General features: G+C 51.2%; 1 protein-coding gene and 1 non-coding gene across 3 annotated transcripts in view; both read left to right on the top strand.

The window, feature by feature from the left end:
* CDH4 (cadherin 4) overlaps nucleotides 1–12,967 on the top strand; it is a 480,503-nt gene that overhangs the window by 461,134 nt on the left and 6,402 nt on the right. For both annotated transcript variants that reach the window (XM_055544529.1, XM_055544530.1), the window contains exons 9-11: nucleotides 7,382–7,567; nucleotides 11,711–11,964; nucleotides 12,469–12,611. In XM_055544529.1, the coding sequence (XP_055400504.1) occupies nucleotides 7,382–7,567; nucleotides 11,711–11,964; nucleotides 12,469–12,611 (583 nt within the window). The remainder of the gene's footprint in view (nucleotides 1–7,381; nucleotides 7,568–11,710; nucleotides 11,965–12,468; nucleotides 12,612–12,967) is intronic.
* On the top strand, nucleotides 1,815–1,887 carry TRNAW-CCA (transfer RNA tryptophan (anticodon CCA)). Its single transcript has one exon. It is a non-coding gene; the product is annotated as a tRNA-Trp (tRNA).

Below are 12,967 nucleotides of genomic sequence, written 5' to 3'. Positions count from 1 at the left end.
GCACTGGAGTGGGGTGCCATTTGAGACTACTACGGGCAACTATATGGCAATAAATTAGACAACCTTGAAAAAATGGACAAATTCTTAGAAAGGTACCATCTCCCAAAACTGAACCGTGAAGAAACAGAAAATATGACCAGACCATTAACAAGTACTAAAGTTGAATCTGTGATTTAAAAACTCCCAACAAACAAAAGTTCAAGACCAGATGGCTTCACAGGTGAATTCTATCAAACATTTAGAAAAGAGTTAACACACATCTTTTTGAAACTATTCTGAAAAATTGCGGAGGAAGGAACAACTCATTCTATGAAGCTACCATCACCTTGATACCAAAATCAGGCAGATGCTTCACAAGAGGAAAATTACAGGCCAATATCACTGATGAACATAGATGTGAAAATCCTCAACAAAACACTAGCAAACAGAATCCAAAAACACATTAAAAGTATCAATCAATTTAAAAAAAGACTGGGACCTCCAGCCATGAGCAAGGAGAATTCATCCCAGGGATACAAGGATTTGTCAACATCTGCAAATCAACCAGTGTGATCCACCACATTAACAAACTGAAGAATAAAAACCATATGATCATCTCAATAGATGCAGAAAAAACTTTTGATAAAATTCAACACCCATTTATGATAAAAAAAAAACAAAACGTCCAGAAAGTGGGCATAGAGGGCACCTACCTCAACATAATAACGGCCATGTATGACAAACCCACAGTTAACATCATACTCAGCTGTGAGAAAGGGAAAGCATTTCTTCTAAGGTAAGAACAAGACAAGAATGTCCACTCTTGCCGCTTTTATTCGGCATAGTTTTGGAAGCCCTAACCAAGGCAATCATAGAAGAAAAAGAAAGAAAACTTATCCAAACTGGAAAAGAAGAAGTAAAACTGTCACTGTTGGCAGATTACATGATCCTATACATGAAAATCCTAAAGATGCTACCAGAAAACTACCAGAGCTCATCAATGAATTTGGTAAAGTTATAGTATACAAAATTAATGTATAGAAATCTGTTGCATTTCTACAAATTTACAATGAAAGATCAGAAGGGAAATTAAGAGAACAATCCCACTTAACATCACAACAAAAAGAATAAAATACCTAGGAATAAACCTACCTACGGAGACAAAAAACCTGTATTCAGAAAACTATAAGACACTGATGAAAGGAATTAAAGACATCACAAACAGATGGAGAGATACACCAAGTGGATTGGAAGAATCAATATTGCCAAAATGACTATACTACCCAAGACAGTCTACAGATCCAATGCAATCTTGATCAAATTACCAATGGCATTCTTCACAGAACTAGAACAAAAAATTTCACAATTTGTATGGAAACACAAAAGACCCCAAACAGCCAAAGAAATCATGAGAAAGAAAAATGGAGCTGGAGGAATCAGGCTCCCTGACTTCAGACTATACTACAAAGCTACGGTCATCAAGACACTATGATACTGGGACAAAAATTAAAATATAGACCAATGGAACAGGATAGAAAGTTTAGAAATAAACCCACATACACCTGTGGTCACCTAATCCATGACAAAGGAGGCAAGAATATACAATGGAGAAAAGACAGTCTCTTCAGTAAGTGGTGCTTGGAAAACTGGACACCTATATGTAAAAGAATGAAATCAGAACATTCTCTAACATCATACAAAAACTCAAAATGGATTAAAGACTTAAATATAAGACCAGATACTGTAAATATAGGGAGGACACTTTGACGTAAATCACAGCAATATATCTTTGGATCCATCTTCCAGAGCACTGAAAATAAAAACAAATAGGGACTTCCCTGGTGGTCCAGTGGCTAAGACTCCTCACTCCAAATGCAGGGGCCCCAGGTTCAATCCCTGGTTAGGGAACTAGATCCCACATGCCTCAACTAAGACCCAGAGCAGCCAAATAAATAAATATTTAAAATAAATTAAAAAAAAAAACAAATGGGACCTAATAAAACTTTAGAGTTTTTACACAGCAAAGAAAATCGTAAATAAAAGGACAACCTATGGAATGGGAGGAAATACTTGCAAAGGAAGCGACTGACAAGGACTTAATCTCCAAAATACACAAATAGCTCATATGGCTCAACATAAAAAAAACCACCCAATCAAAAAATGGGCAGAAAACCTAAGTAGACATTTTTCCAGAGAAGACATAGAAATAGCCAAAAGGCACATGAAAAGATGGTCAACAATGCTAATTAGTAGAAAAATGTAAATCAAAACTGCAAAGAGATACCACCTCCCACCAGTAAGAATGGCCATCATTTAAGTCTACAAACAAATGCTGGAGAGGCTGTGGAGGAAAGGGAGCCCTCCTACACTGTTGGTGGGAATGCAAACTGGTACAGCCACTATGGAGAACAGTATGGAGTTTCCTTAAAAAAAAAACTGCATACAGATCTAGATATTATCCAGCAATCCCACTCCTGGGCATATATATCCAGAGAAAACCATAATTTGAGAAGATGCACACACCCCAGTGTTCACTGAAGCACTATTTACGACAGACAGGACATGGAAGTAATCTAAGTGTCCACTGACACAGGAATGGATAAAGGTGTGGGACATATGTATAATGGAATATTACTCAGCCATAAAAAAGAATGAAACACACTGCACAGCAACAGGGATGGATGATGATCCACAGTAAGTGATCACAGAGATGATCATAGTACGTGAAGTCAGACAGAGAAAGACAAATACAGTATGATATCATTTATATGCCAAATCTAAAAAACGATACAAATGAACTTATTTACCAAACAGAAAACAGACTCATGGACTTAGAAAACAAGCTTATGGTTATCAAAGGGGAAGTGGGCAGAGGAGTTAATTAGGAGTTTTGGATTAACTACACTACTATATATAAATAGTATAAAATATATATACACTGCTATATATAAAAGAGATAATCCATGAGGACCTACTGTATACCACAGGGACCCTATTCAGTATTTTTTAACCTATATGGTGAAAGAATCTGAAACAGAATATACCTATATATGCATGTAACTGAATCACTTTGCTGCACACCTGAAACTAGCAGACACTGTAAATCAATTAGACTTCAGTTAAAAGAACAGCCACTCACGAGACCCCATCAGCACCATCCTCCATCCCTGCCGAGACCTCCATCCACCATCCCTCCATCCCCCGGAGACGGGCCCACAGAATTCCTCTGAATGGCTGGACAATCAGCCATACATTGTGAAGCCTCGTGTTCAAACACCTCGTCCTAAGAGGAGGGTTTTCTGTCAGGGAAATGGCTGCTGCTCTTTTCCCACCTGAGGCCCAGAGGGTGACTTCTGGGCTACCCGAGGTCCCCTGCTCTCCTGGCCACCTGCTCACCATACCCCTGTCCTTCAAGACCCTCCCAGCTCCCGTGTCCTCTGCACCTGCCAGCCCTCCCCACCCCGGCTTCTGCAGCTCCAGAGGGGGCCTCGACATGGCCCCTACACCCAAGCTCCTGCAGGGCGGGTCCACAGGGAACCACTTCTGTCCACTGTCCCGAGCCCTGGTCTGGCTTTGATAGCTTGGCCTCCTGTGGCTCTTCATGCTTCTCATCTTAACCTCATCTGCCCTTCTACACACCAGCCACACTGCAAACACCCTGAGCCCCCAGAAAGGCTGGATGCTGGGTGACCCGCAAGGAAGCAAAGGGGAGGGGGACAGGAGGGGAAGGAGAACCATCCTGACTCCCTGTGTGCAGCAGGGCATCTGCACAAGGGCAGGGGGATGACCAGCAAGATATCCCCAGGTCCATACCCACCTCTGAAGAGTGGGCAGCCCAGGAATTACACTGAGACCCCGGCCAGGGTGCGCACATGACCGAGGAGGCACCCTGGAGCATGTTCCTGGGGCCCAGTGGCAAGCAGGACCCCAGGACACGGTCTGCTGGGCTCAGTGGGGGCTGGCCACACCCCCACACACAGCTGGGCTCTTTTTATCAAGTTTAATCAAGAACAATCAGCAGAAGCTGAAGAGATGGGAGGGTGGATTTGCATGATCCGATCCCTAAACGTTAATTAAAAGTCATTTTCCCTTTGCCTGCTCTGGGCCTGCTCTGCTTGCTACCCCTGCATGGCTTTCCTGCTGTCAGAAGGCCACTGACCTCAGCACTCCCTGGGGAGCAGGGTTGAGCCCTCAGAACACGGCCCCACACCAGGCCCCGGTCCTGGACCAAAGCCCCAAGACCCAGCCCCCTCACAACCACACACAAGCCCACAGGAGGGTCTCCTGGAGTCAGGAAACCCCTGCTGCCCCCAGAGTCCCTCCTGTTGCATGACCTTGGGCTGATGGCCAGACCTCTCTGAGCACAGGAATGTCTTCCTCTCTTTACACCTGAGTGTTACACAGCTCAGGGTGAAGCCGGGAGCATCCACCGAACTACAGGGAAGTTTGTTCTCTGCCCTAAAAAATGCCACCGGGTGGTACCTGACCTCCATCACAAGCGGCCTGACCTGGCAGTTGAGCAGACAGGGTTCCAGCTCTGTCTTCAGCGGGGGAGAGGTCAGGATGGAGGCGCGAGAACGTTCATCCCAAGTCCAGTTTCCTCATCTGTTAAAAAAAAAAAAAAAAGGATGGTAAAGGAGGTGGTCAGAGAAATTCTTATATGTTGATACAATGAAATACAACAGAACCGTTTGAAACAAACATGACGTGATGTGTCATATTCTAATATGGAAAATCCTCCAAATAGATTAATCACTGGAAAGCCAGTGGACAGGACAGGTAAAGAGTAGAACGATCCTTTCCTTGTAAATAAACTGTATTATATAAATACCAAAAGAGGAGGCCAGGGTCCTGCAGGTACGTAGGTGCAGACTGTGATAGGTTGGTTTTCACCGTGTATTTGACTGGATGACCTATTCCCCATCCAAGGCAAGTGTGAATGAAATTAGGTTAAATATTTTTAAAAGGGGGACTTCCCTGGTGGTCCAGTGGCTAAGATTCCACACTCCCAGTGCAGGGGGCCTGTGTTCAACCCCTGGTCAGGGAACTAGACCCCACATGCCACAACTCAGAGTTCCCATGCCACAACTTAAAAGATCCCACGTGACACAAAAGGTCCCACGTGCCGCAGCTAAGACCTGGCACAGCCAAAAAAATACGTATCCTTAAAATGGAGGGTGAGCTTCTGGCGGTTCCCGTCCCAGGGTTCCCTGAGGATGGAAGAGAGGACAAGCGCCAGTACCCCCCTTTCTGGAAAGGGCGTGACCAGGCCTGCCTGTGAACCACAAAGCCAGGGAGGGGCTTCAAGGTGTCTTATGGCTGAGGGTCAGGTCCTCCCCTGAGCCAGTGTCACAGAGGCACGTCCCCGCATTACTCACGAGCTCCTACCACAGCACTGCGAGGAGGGGCGAGGCTGCAGCGTCCCACCCGGTCCCGGGCCCCAGGCTCCTCCCAGAGGTGGAGGAAGATGGACGTCAGCCCAGGTCTCACCCCGCTATCATGAGCCACGGCTCCCACCTGTCAGCTCCCGATTCCAAGCTCGGCAGCCAACAGAAATCGCCGCAGTCTCACTGGACAGAAAACTAAACTTCAAAGATTAACATCATTGAGACATTGTGCCGCCCCCACCTCCGACCCCTTGCACCAGCCACCCAGAGCTCCATCCCCCTCGGCCCATATCCCTGAGCCAGGACTTTCCTCCCTGAGGAGCCCCCAGGGCCTCACATGTGGAAAAATGAAGAGAGAAGAGGAGACTGGAAACCCCAACTGCAAATAACAAAGAAACTGAAAAAACATATATTAAAATTATTGGAATGTCACTCCCCAACAGAAGCCAACTCAGACCCTCAGGCCCCAAGGCGGGCAGGGCTCGACCACATCCTGGCTGGACAGGGCTGCCAGGTCAGATCCCCAGGCAGGGGCCAGGTTGGGGCAGCCCCTTACAGTTCACACCCTCGGCCATACCAGGTTCCCGGGCTCTGGGAGAAGGTGGCAGGAGTGGGCAGGTCCTCAGACCTGAGCCGAGATAGGACCAGTCGTGGCTTGAATAGGGGGCACAGAGAAACATCTCAGGGGCTTGGCGTCCCCCAGGGAGCGGGGGGCAGGCTCTGTCATCTCCATCTGCTGGGCCCAGATGAGGAGTCACTAGGCTTCCCTGTTTTCCCAACTCTTCTGCTACCGTGACCCTCCCTTGAGAGGAGCTGGGATTGTACTGGAAGGCCCAGGCATGAACAGGAAATCCACCTGCCCCTGGGGTGGGTAGATGTGAGTTCTGGATTACCAATCAGCAAGGCAAGAAACCCCATTCCAACGCTCCTTAAATCCTTCCTTTCCTAAATATCTGCCTTAGTATCCCATGGGGCATGGGGGAGGCTTTCCCTGTGCCTGAAAACCCCAGAAATTAAATTAAAAACTCATGATGGCTAGGGGAAGTCTGACAAGAAAATCCTAAATCAGACTTACCAGCTTAAGGCCCTTCTTTGTGAACCTTTATTAAACCTGAATGAATTAAAATACCCTTTTCCAATAAATTTCACCCAGAAGTCAGTAACCACGGTTAGGGCTGCGCTGCTGTGAACACAAGGAAGCCAGGGCTATTTGTCCAGGTTGTGCCCAGCTTTTGTGGCTCAAAAGCACACTGCGCGGTCAAAGGACAGTCACGTGACTTGCAGGTCCAGTGTAAAGTAAGAATGCAGGGCCCTCATTCACAAATTAGGAAGAATTTCAAGACTGACGCAGAGCGTAAACCCAGCTCACGGCTCTTTTGAGCTGGGCCATGTCTGCACAGCAGTGATTCTCACTGGTGAGAGGCACTCAGCTTTCTATCAGCACCTCAGCAACAGCACCAACAGCCACGCACACTCACACGCACTTTGCCTGCCCACAACCACTGCTGCTATGTGAACCACACTCGCTGACGGGGATGGCTCGAAGCCCTCACTGAGCTGCGACAGGAAAAAGGGCCAAGGCTCCGTGTCTGGTCACCTGCCCAGCCGCAGCTGCTGACCACAGGCCCCAGGGACCCAGAGGCAATTCAGTTCAGGAAGCCCTTTGTAGCTGCTGCCCTCTCTTGTTCATTTCCCGTCTCACAAGCACATTTTACTCTCATATAAGCCCCAAGTACGGGCACTGGTCCTTAGCTGCACGGAGCAGGGCAGCATGAGGGGGACTTAGGGGAGCAACCTGGCGTGGGGGTGTCACAGGCAGGGCTCAGTATGCAGACAAGCCTGGACCTCTCTTGACACCCCTGGGTCGGCGGAGACGTGGGACGGGCCGACCCCTGGGGATCACCGTGTGGAAGCAGCTGGAGGCAGAGGGCAGCCCCCCGGGTGGGCAGAGGTCTCTCCGGCCTTTCCAGGCCTCCATGTGAGTTCCTTACACTGTCTTTTCTGACACCTTACAGTACGCAGGGGAAGTCCCAGAAAACCGGGTGGAGATGGTGGTAGCGAACCTCACAGTGATGGACCGAGATCAGCCGCACTCCCCAAACTGGAACGCTGTCTACCGCATCATCAGTGGGGACCCCTCGGGCCACTTCAGCATCCGCACGGACCCCACCACCAACGAGGGCATGGTCACCGTGGTTAAGGTGGGTGCTCCCTCACTTCCCGCCCCAAGACAGACGTAACGGAAACGATGTCCAGGTTCAGTGCCTGCACCCCCAAAAGCCAGGGTCAAAGGCAGCCTCACAAGGACCGGTCACATGACCCCCAGGATGCTGCCAGCCTGACCTGCCATCCCCCGCCCCACCAAGAGAGAACTTTCCCATCTTCTCCCCACACCCAGCCCAAAGCTCTAGAAGCTCGAAAGCTGAGAATCGGCCCCTCCTGCTTCCCCTCAGGAGGCAACAAGCCTCGTCGGGGGCAATGAGCAAGCTGTGACCCAGGTGCCCAGAGGAGGGTCAGGGAGGAGGGAACACCGTGGAGCAGGCCAGCTCAAGGGTTGGAGTCCCTCTAGCCCCGCCTCCCCCTGTAGCTCCCAGAGCAGCTTCCCCTGGAGCCTCCTGGCCATGGGGGCAGTGCGGCTCCCGGGTTCCCCACAGGCTCTAGTGCCCCCACCCCAAGAGCCTGCACCCACACTGGGCTACTCCCTCTCGGGGCATAGACCAGCCCCTGGGCTTTGAGCAAGGGGTCGTGGCCATGTCGGGGGGAGGCGGCCAAATAGAGACCAGCTGAGTGTGTCAGGCTCCGATTGAAGGGTTGGAGCAAATCATATGTTGATTTCCCCATTACAACTAACTATTGATTCCCCATTACAAACATGCTTTCCTTTCCCTCCTGTGGACTTTACCAGCCACGACCGTCCTCTGGACAGCGTCTTCGCTCACATGGTGACACAGTTTTAACACAAACGCAGCATTATCCCACGTCCTCCAGGGACACGACCTGACACACATGGGAGAAAGAGCACTTCCTCCAGTGACTTGTTCACAGACGAGACCACTGTAATGCTATGAAACAGTGTATTCAAGCAGAGTGGCCCCCATTTTACTCAGGGGGGCCCTGGTGGAGGGGCTGGAGATCCGGCAGCTGCACAGGTCTTGGGTGGGGGCAGGGGGGCCTCGGCCATGAAGAGGTTAAGTGCCATGGAGGGATGGGGTGCCTCACTGGGGGCTCTGGGAGACACCCCTTCTATTGGCAGATAAGACCACACCTGCAGAGGATAAGGGTCCCCCAAGGTCATCGGGGGTGGTGAGGGGACAGTGGGAAGATGAAGATGTCGGACCCAGAACCCCGATCTCTGCTGCGCCTCTAGGCCCTCCCGTGGGCAGGCACCCTCAGCCCCCTTTCCATGCCCACCCAGTTAGATTACTTCTTAAACTCCTTCCTATACTCACTCACTCCATAGCTTGTTTAGTAACAGAGGCTGAAAAGGTATGGGTTTGATGTACCAGGCATTATGACTAAACGCTCACAAAAACCAAGGCTGAGCTGCTTTGAGAGCCCAGACAGGGCGGGGGCACCTCAGCTGGGCAAGCAGGGGCCCGCCTCCAGCACCCACTGGTCTCACAGGACCACCAGCCCCACGAGGCCATCAGTTCCCCTCTAAGCAGGGATGTGTCGCAGTGCTTATCACAGACGCTTCCAAGGGCACTTAGCCGTGAGAGAGACAGGAGTGCCCGCACCTGGCACTGCAGTTCCCTGGTTACTAGTGTTGCTCTATCCATGCTTCCAGACCTCAGGATCCCCTCCTCTGCTCTCCTAAGTATGTACCGCTACGGCCCCTGGCACGGCCAACCACACCTCTGCAGTCTCCAGGATGTGACCACACCTAACTTCTCTCCATTTTCCTAAAACCGTCTCTTTGCTGTGCCGTTTTTCGAGTCTGGATCCCAAAAGGATCCCAGCGCTGTGTTCGGTTGCACCATCTCTTGAATTTCTCAACACCTAGAACATCCCCCCCCCACTGCCAACCTATCACAGACTCGGGGTCCGTGGTGCCAGCTCTGTCGATGGCTTCCTCATGGTACATCTGGTCCCTCATTTCAGAGCACGTGCTTCCTGACCATCTCGAATCTTTCACCCATTCATCACATGAACACTTCATCCAAACTGAACGTGGGATGGTTTTACTTAACTTTGTTGCTTTTTATACTTGATCTATTCTCTTACACTGAAACTCTTGGTTGGCTCCAAACAATGTTAATTGCTAGTTTACTTGAACCTACAACACACAGTTGCCCCTCAGCATCCATGGGGTGACTGGTCCCGGCACCTCCAGCTCAGGGAGACACCAAAATCCACAGATGCTCAAGTCTTTCATATAAAATGACACAGTATTTGCACACAACCTGCACACACTCACATATATTTTAACTTATGACACCTAATACAATGCCAACGCTGTGTAAATAGATGCCTGTGTGTGGCAAATTCAGGGTCTGCCTTTTGGAAATTTCTGGAATTTTTTTCAAATATTTCCACTTGGTGGTTGGTTGAGTCCACAGATGTGGAACCCATGGATATAGAGAACCGACTGTACATAAAAAGCTTAAAAATAACAAACCAAACATCACTGCCAACACCAGGAAGACCAAATGAATTTAAGACTTTTCTGCAATAACTGTTGTCCTCAGAATAAATCCCATGAAGGACTCACGATCTTAATACTGTCCTAGTCACTAGAAATCATTATTTTCTTGGGAGTTGTATTACCATTGAGCATCATGACTCAATGGACATGAATCTGAGCAAACTCCAGGAGACAGTGGAGGACAGAAGAACCTGGCATGCTGCAGTCCTAAGGGTTGCAAAGAGTCGGACACGACCTAGCCACTGAACAACAACAACAAGACTTTATGTGGCTCCAAAAATCAAAGCTATATGGCAAAACATGCAGCAAACTCATGTCCCCAGACTCCCCTCTACCAGGTCCTTCCCTCTGCTCAGGGGTGACCATTTTTAAGAGGTTTTTTTCCCCTCTTTTCAGCATTTCTTTCTACAAATACAGGCAGGTGCATACACAAGTCCACATTCCTCTCCCCCTTTTACACAAGAGGCAGCAAACGAAGGATGTTGCCTTTTCGGCTCACCAATCCATCCTGGAAGTCTCGCCACTTCCGTGTGCGTCACCCTGGTTCTTACAGCTGCAAATGTCCCCACTGTGTCGACACGGCTCGTCCACCCACCAGTGCGTGGAAACCGTGGCATCCTCCATGAACAGTCTGCATCCTCCATGAACGATGTAGATGATGCTGTGGTGAACGTTCTTGGGCACATGCTACTTCACATGCATCCAAGCAGAATTATTCAAGTGCAGTCGCGGTGTGACGTGCTGCTTGTCCAGTGAGACTGCTGTGAGCTCTGCCACAAATAATTACACGTCTTGGGGCCCCAGGTAGTTCTGTGCAGCTTTCGTCCTCCTCAACACGTGAAGATGACCCCGCAGGCCAGCCACACCCTGCAGACCACACCAGCACTTGTCAGTCAGGGTCCTGACGCCCCAACATGAGTGTGAACTGGAAAGAATGTTCACGCAGGGGCCCACACAGAGGTGAAGGGCCTGCAAGCCCTCAGGGGCTGGTGTCCTGTAACTCATCCCTGACCCAGTAGTGACAACAACTGAAGGACGTCCTCTTGCAGCTCTGGGAGGGCTCCCCCAGCCACGTCCAGTTCCTGGCGCTGTCCTTGGCTGGATCCATACCACCCCACCTCCGCCTCTGCGCCTTCACCTGGCCCCTCCCTACGTCTCAAGTCTCCCTCCCCTAACTCCCAGGCACCCATGGTTGGACTGGGGGCCACCTCAATCCAGGGCAACACCTCTCAAGACCATCACCTTCATCACACCTGCAAAGACCCTATGTGCTCAAAGGGCACATTCACAGGTTCCAGGTGGACACATCCTTGGGGGCCACCCCTGCAGCCACCATAGCACGTGAGCAGCCTGGACAGACAACAACCCCCTAGGGCATCAGGAATAGGGTGGGGACTCCATACACCCAATGCAGGATGAGAGCTGGAGGCCTGGTTGGGGGGGGGAACCTGGGGGAACTGTGGCCTCAGGGAGCCCAGCTGCTGCCACTCCATGACGTGGGGGTGGAAGGTGAGGTGTGAGGTCCTTCAACCCCACTCTCTCTCTCCTCCCACTGCCCTAACCCCGCAGGAAGCCAGACACAGAAGCTGGGGGACGGCATTCCTGGGGACCGGCCTCTGGGGCCCAGAGCTAGCAGGTGCAGACCAAGCAGTCCCGTGGGCACTAAGCTGGCTGCCCCACTTGGTGCCTCTCATTCCAGGCAGTCGACTACGAGCTGAACAGAGCATTCATGCTGACCGTGATGGTGTCCAACCAGGCGCCCCTGGCCAGCGGGATCCAGATGTCCTTCCAGTCCACGGCAGGGGTGACCATCTCCGTCATGGACATCAACGAGGCCCCCTACTTCCCCTCCAACCACAAGCTGATCCGCCTGGAGGAGGGTGTGCCCACTGGCACTGTGCTCACCACATTCTCAGCAGTGGACCCCGACCGGTTCATGCAGCAGGCTGTGAGGTAGGCCCACAGAGCACTCTCAGGCCCTGGGAAGGGGGTGCCCCGTGCTTCACAGAGAAGAGTCCTAAAGTGCCCAGTGAAACCTGAGACCTGGAAAGTCCTGGATGGGTGCTTAGGGGCGCCCCCAGGCAGGGAGGCCCAGTCCGGGGACAGCTGGATCACCAGCCACCAGACTGCCCTCCCACAAGGTGGTGGGAAAAGCTTGAAGGACATTCATCCACGTCTGGCATTAGACTGGATCCAGACCTCACCTCTAATTCCCAAGCTCTGTGACTTTGCAAGTCACCAGCCCTCTCTGCTCCCCCGTCTCCCGTCTATAAAGGGGGCTGATAGGAGAACCTGCCTCCCAGGGCTCTCGTGAGGTAAAGTAGCCCGTCCTCCTCAGGGACTTCCAGCCACTGCTGTCACCGGCCCAAGTGCGAGGCCCCAGTGAGCTCAGGGAGCAAGCGGGCGGACAGGAGGCGCTCCCCCAGCCCCTCACCTCACCCCTCCTCCTCCCTGCAGATACTCAAAGCTTTCGGACCCGGCGAACTGGCTACACATTAACGCCACCAGTGGCCAGATCAGCACGGCGGCCGTGCTTGACCGCGAGTCTCTCTACATCAAGAACAACGTCTACGAGGCCACCTTCCTGGCAGCTGACAACGGTGCGCCCGGGGGCAGGGAGATGTGCTGGGTGGGGGGCTGTGAGCTGGGTCCCCTCGGCCACTGGTGCCCCAGAGCCCCTCCCTCATCCATTTGAAGCCCGCCTCAGCCAAAAAACACGATTGTTACTGTCAGGTTGGAGATGCCACCAAAAGGCAGGACCACGGTCAGCAAACAGAGGACAGAGGGAAGAGCTCTGGCCAGCCAGCACCAGTCCACCCACACCGTGGGCCTACAATGAGGCAGGGGCTAGGCTTGGGAGCTCCAGGATGACCACACGGTTGCAGGCGTGTGCCATTCATACATGGTCTGCAACTGAGTCGCTGTGTATATCACACAGCAGAGTCAGTGTATGGGG

Source organism: Bubalus kerabau, chromosome 13 (genome assembly GCF_029407905.1).
Source record: "Bubalus kerabau isolate K-KA32 ecotype Philippines breed swamp buffalo chromosome 13, PCC_UOA_SB_1v2, whole genome shotgun sequence".
NCBI classification, from domain to species: domain Eukaryota; kingdom Metazoa; phylum Chordata; class Mammalia; order Artiodactyla; family Bovidae; genus Bubalus; species Bubalus kerabau.
The sequence above is the reverse complement of the archived record's forward strand: the minus strand, read 5'-3'. Positions and strand labels throughout refer to the sequence as shown.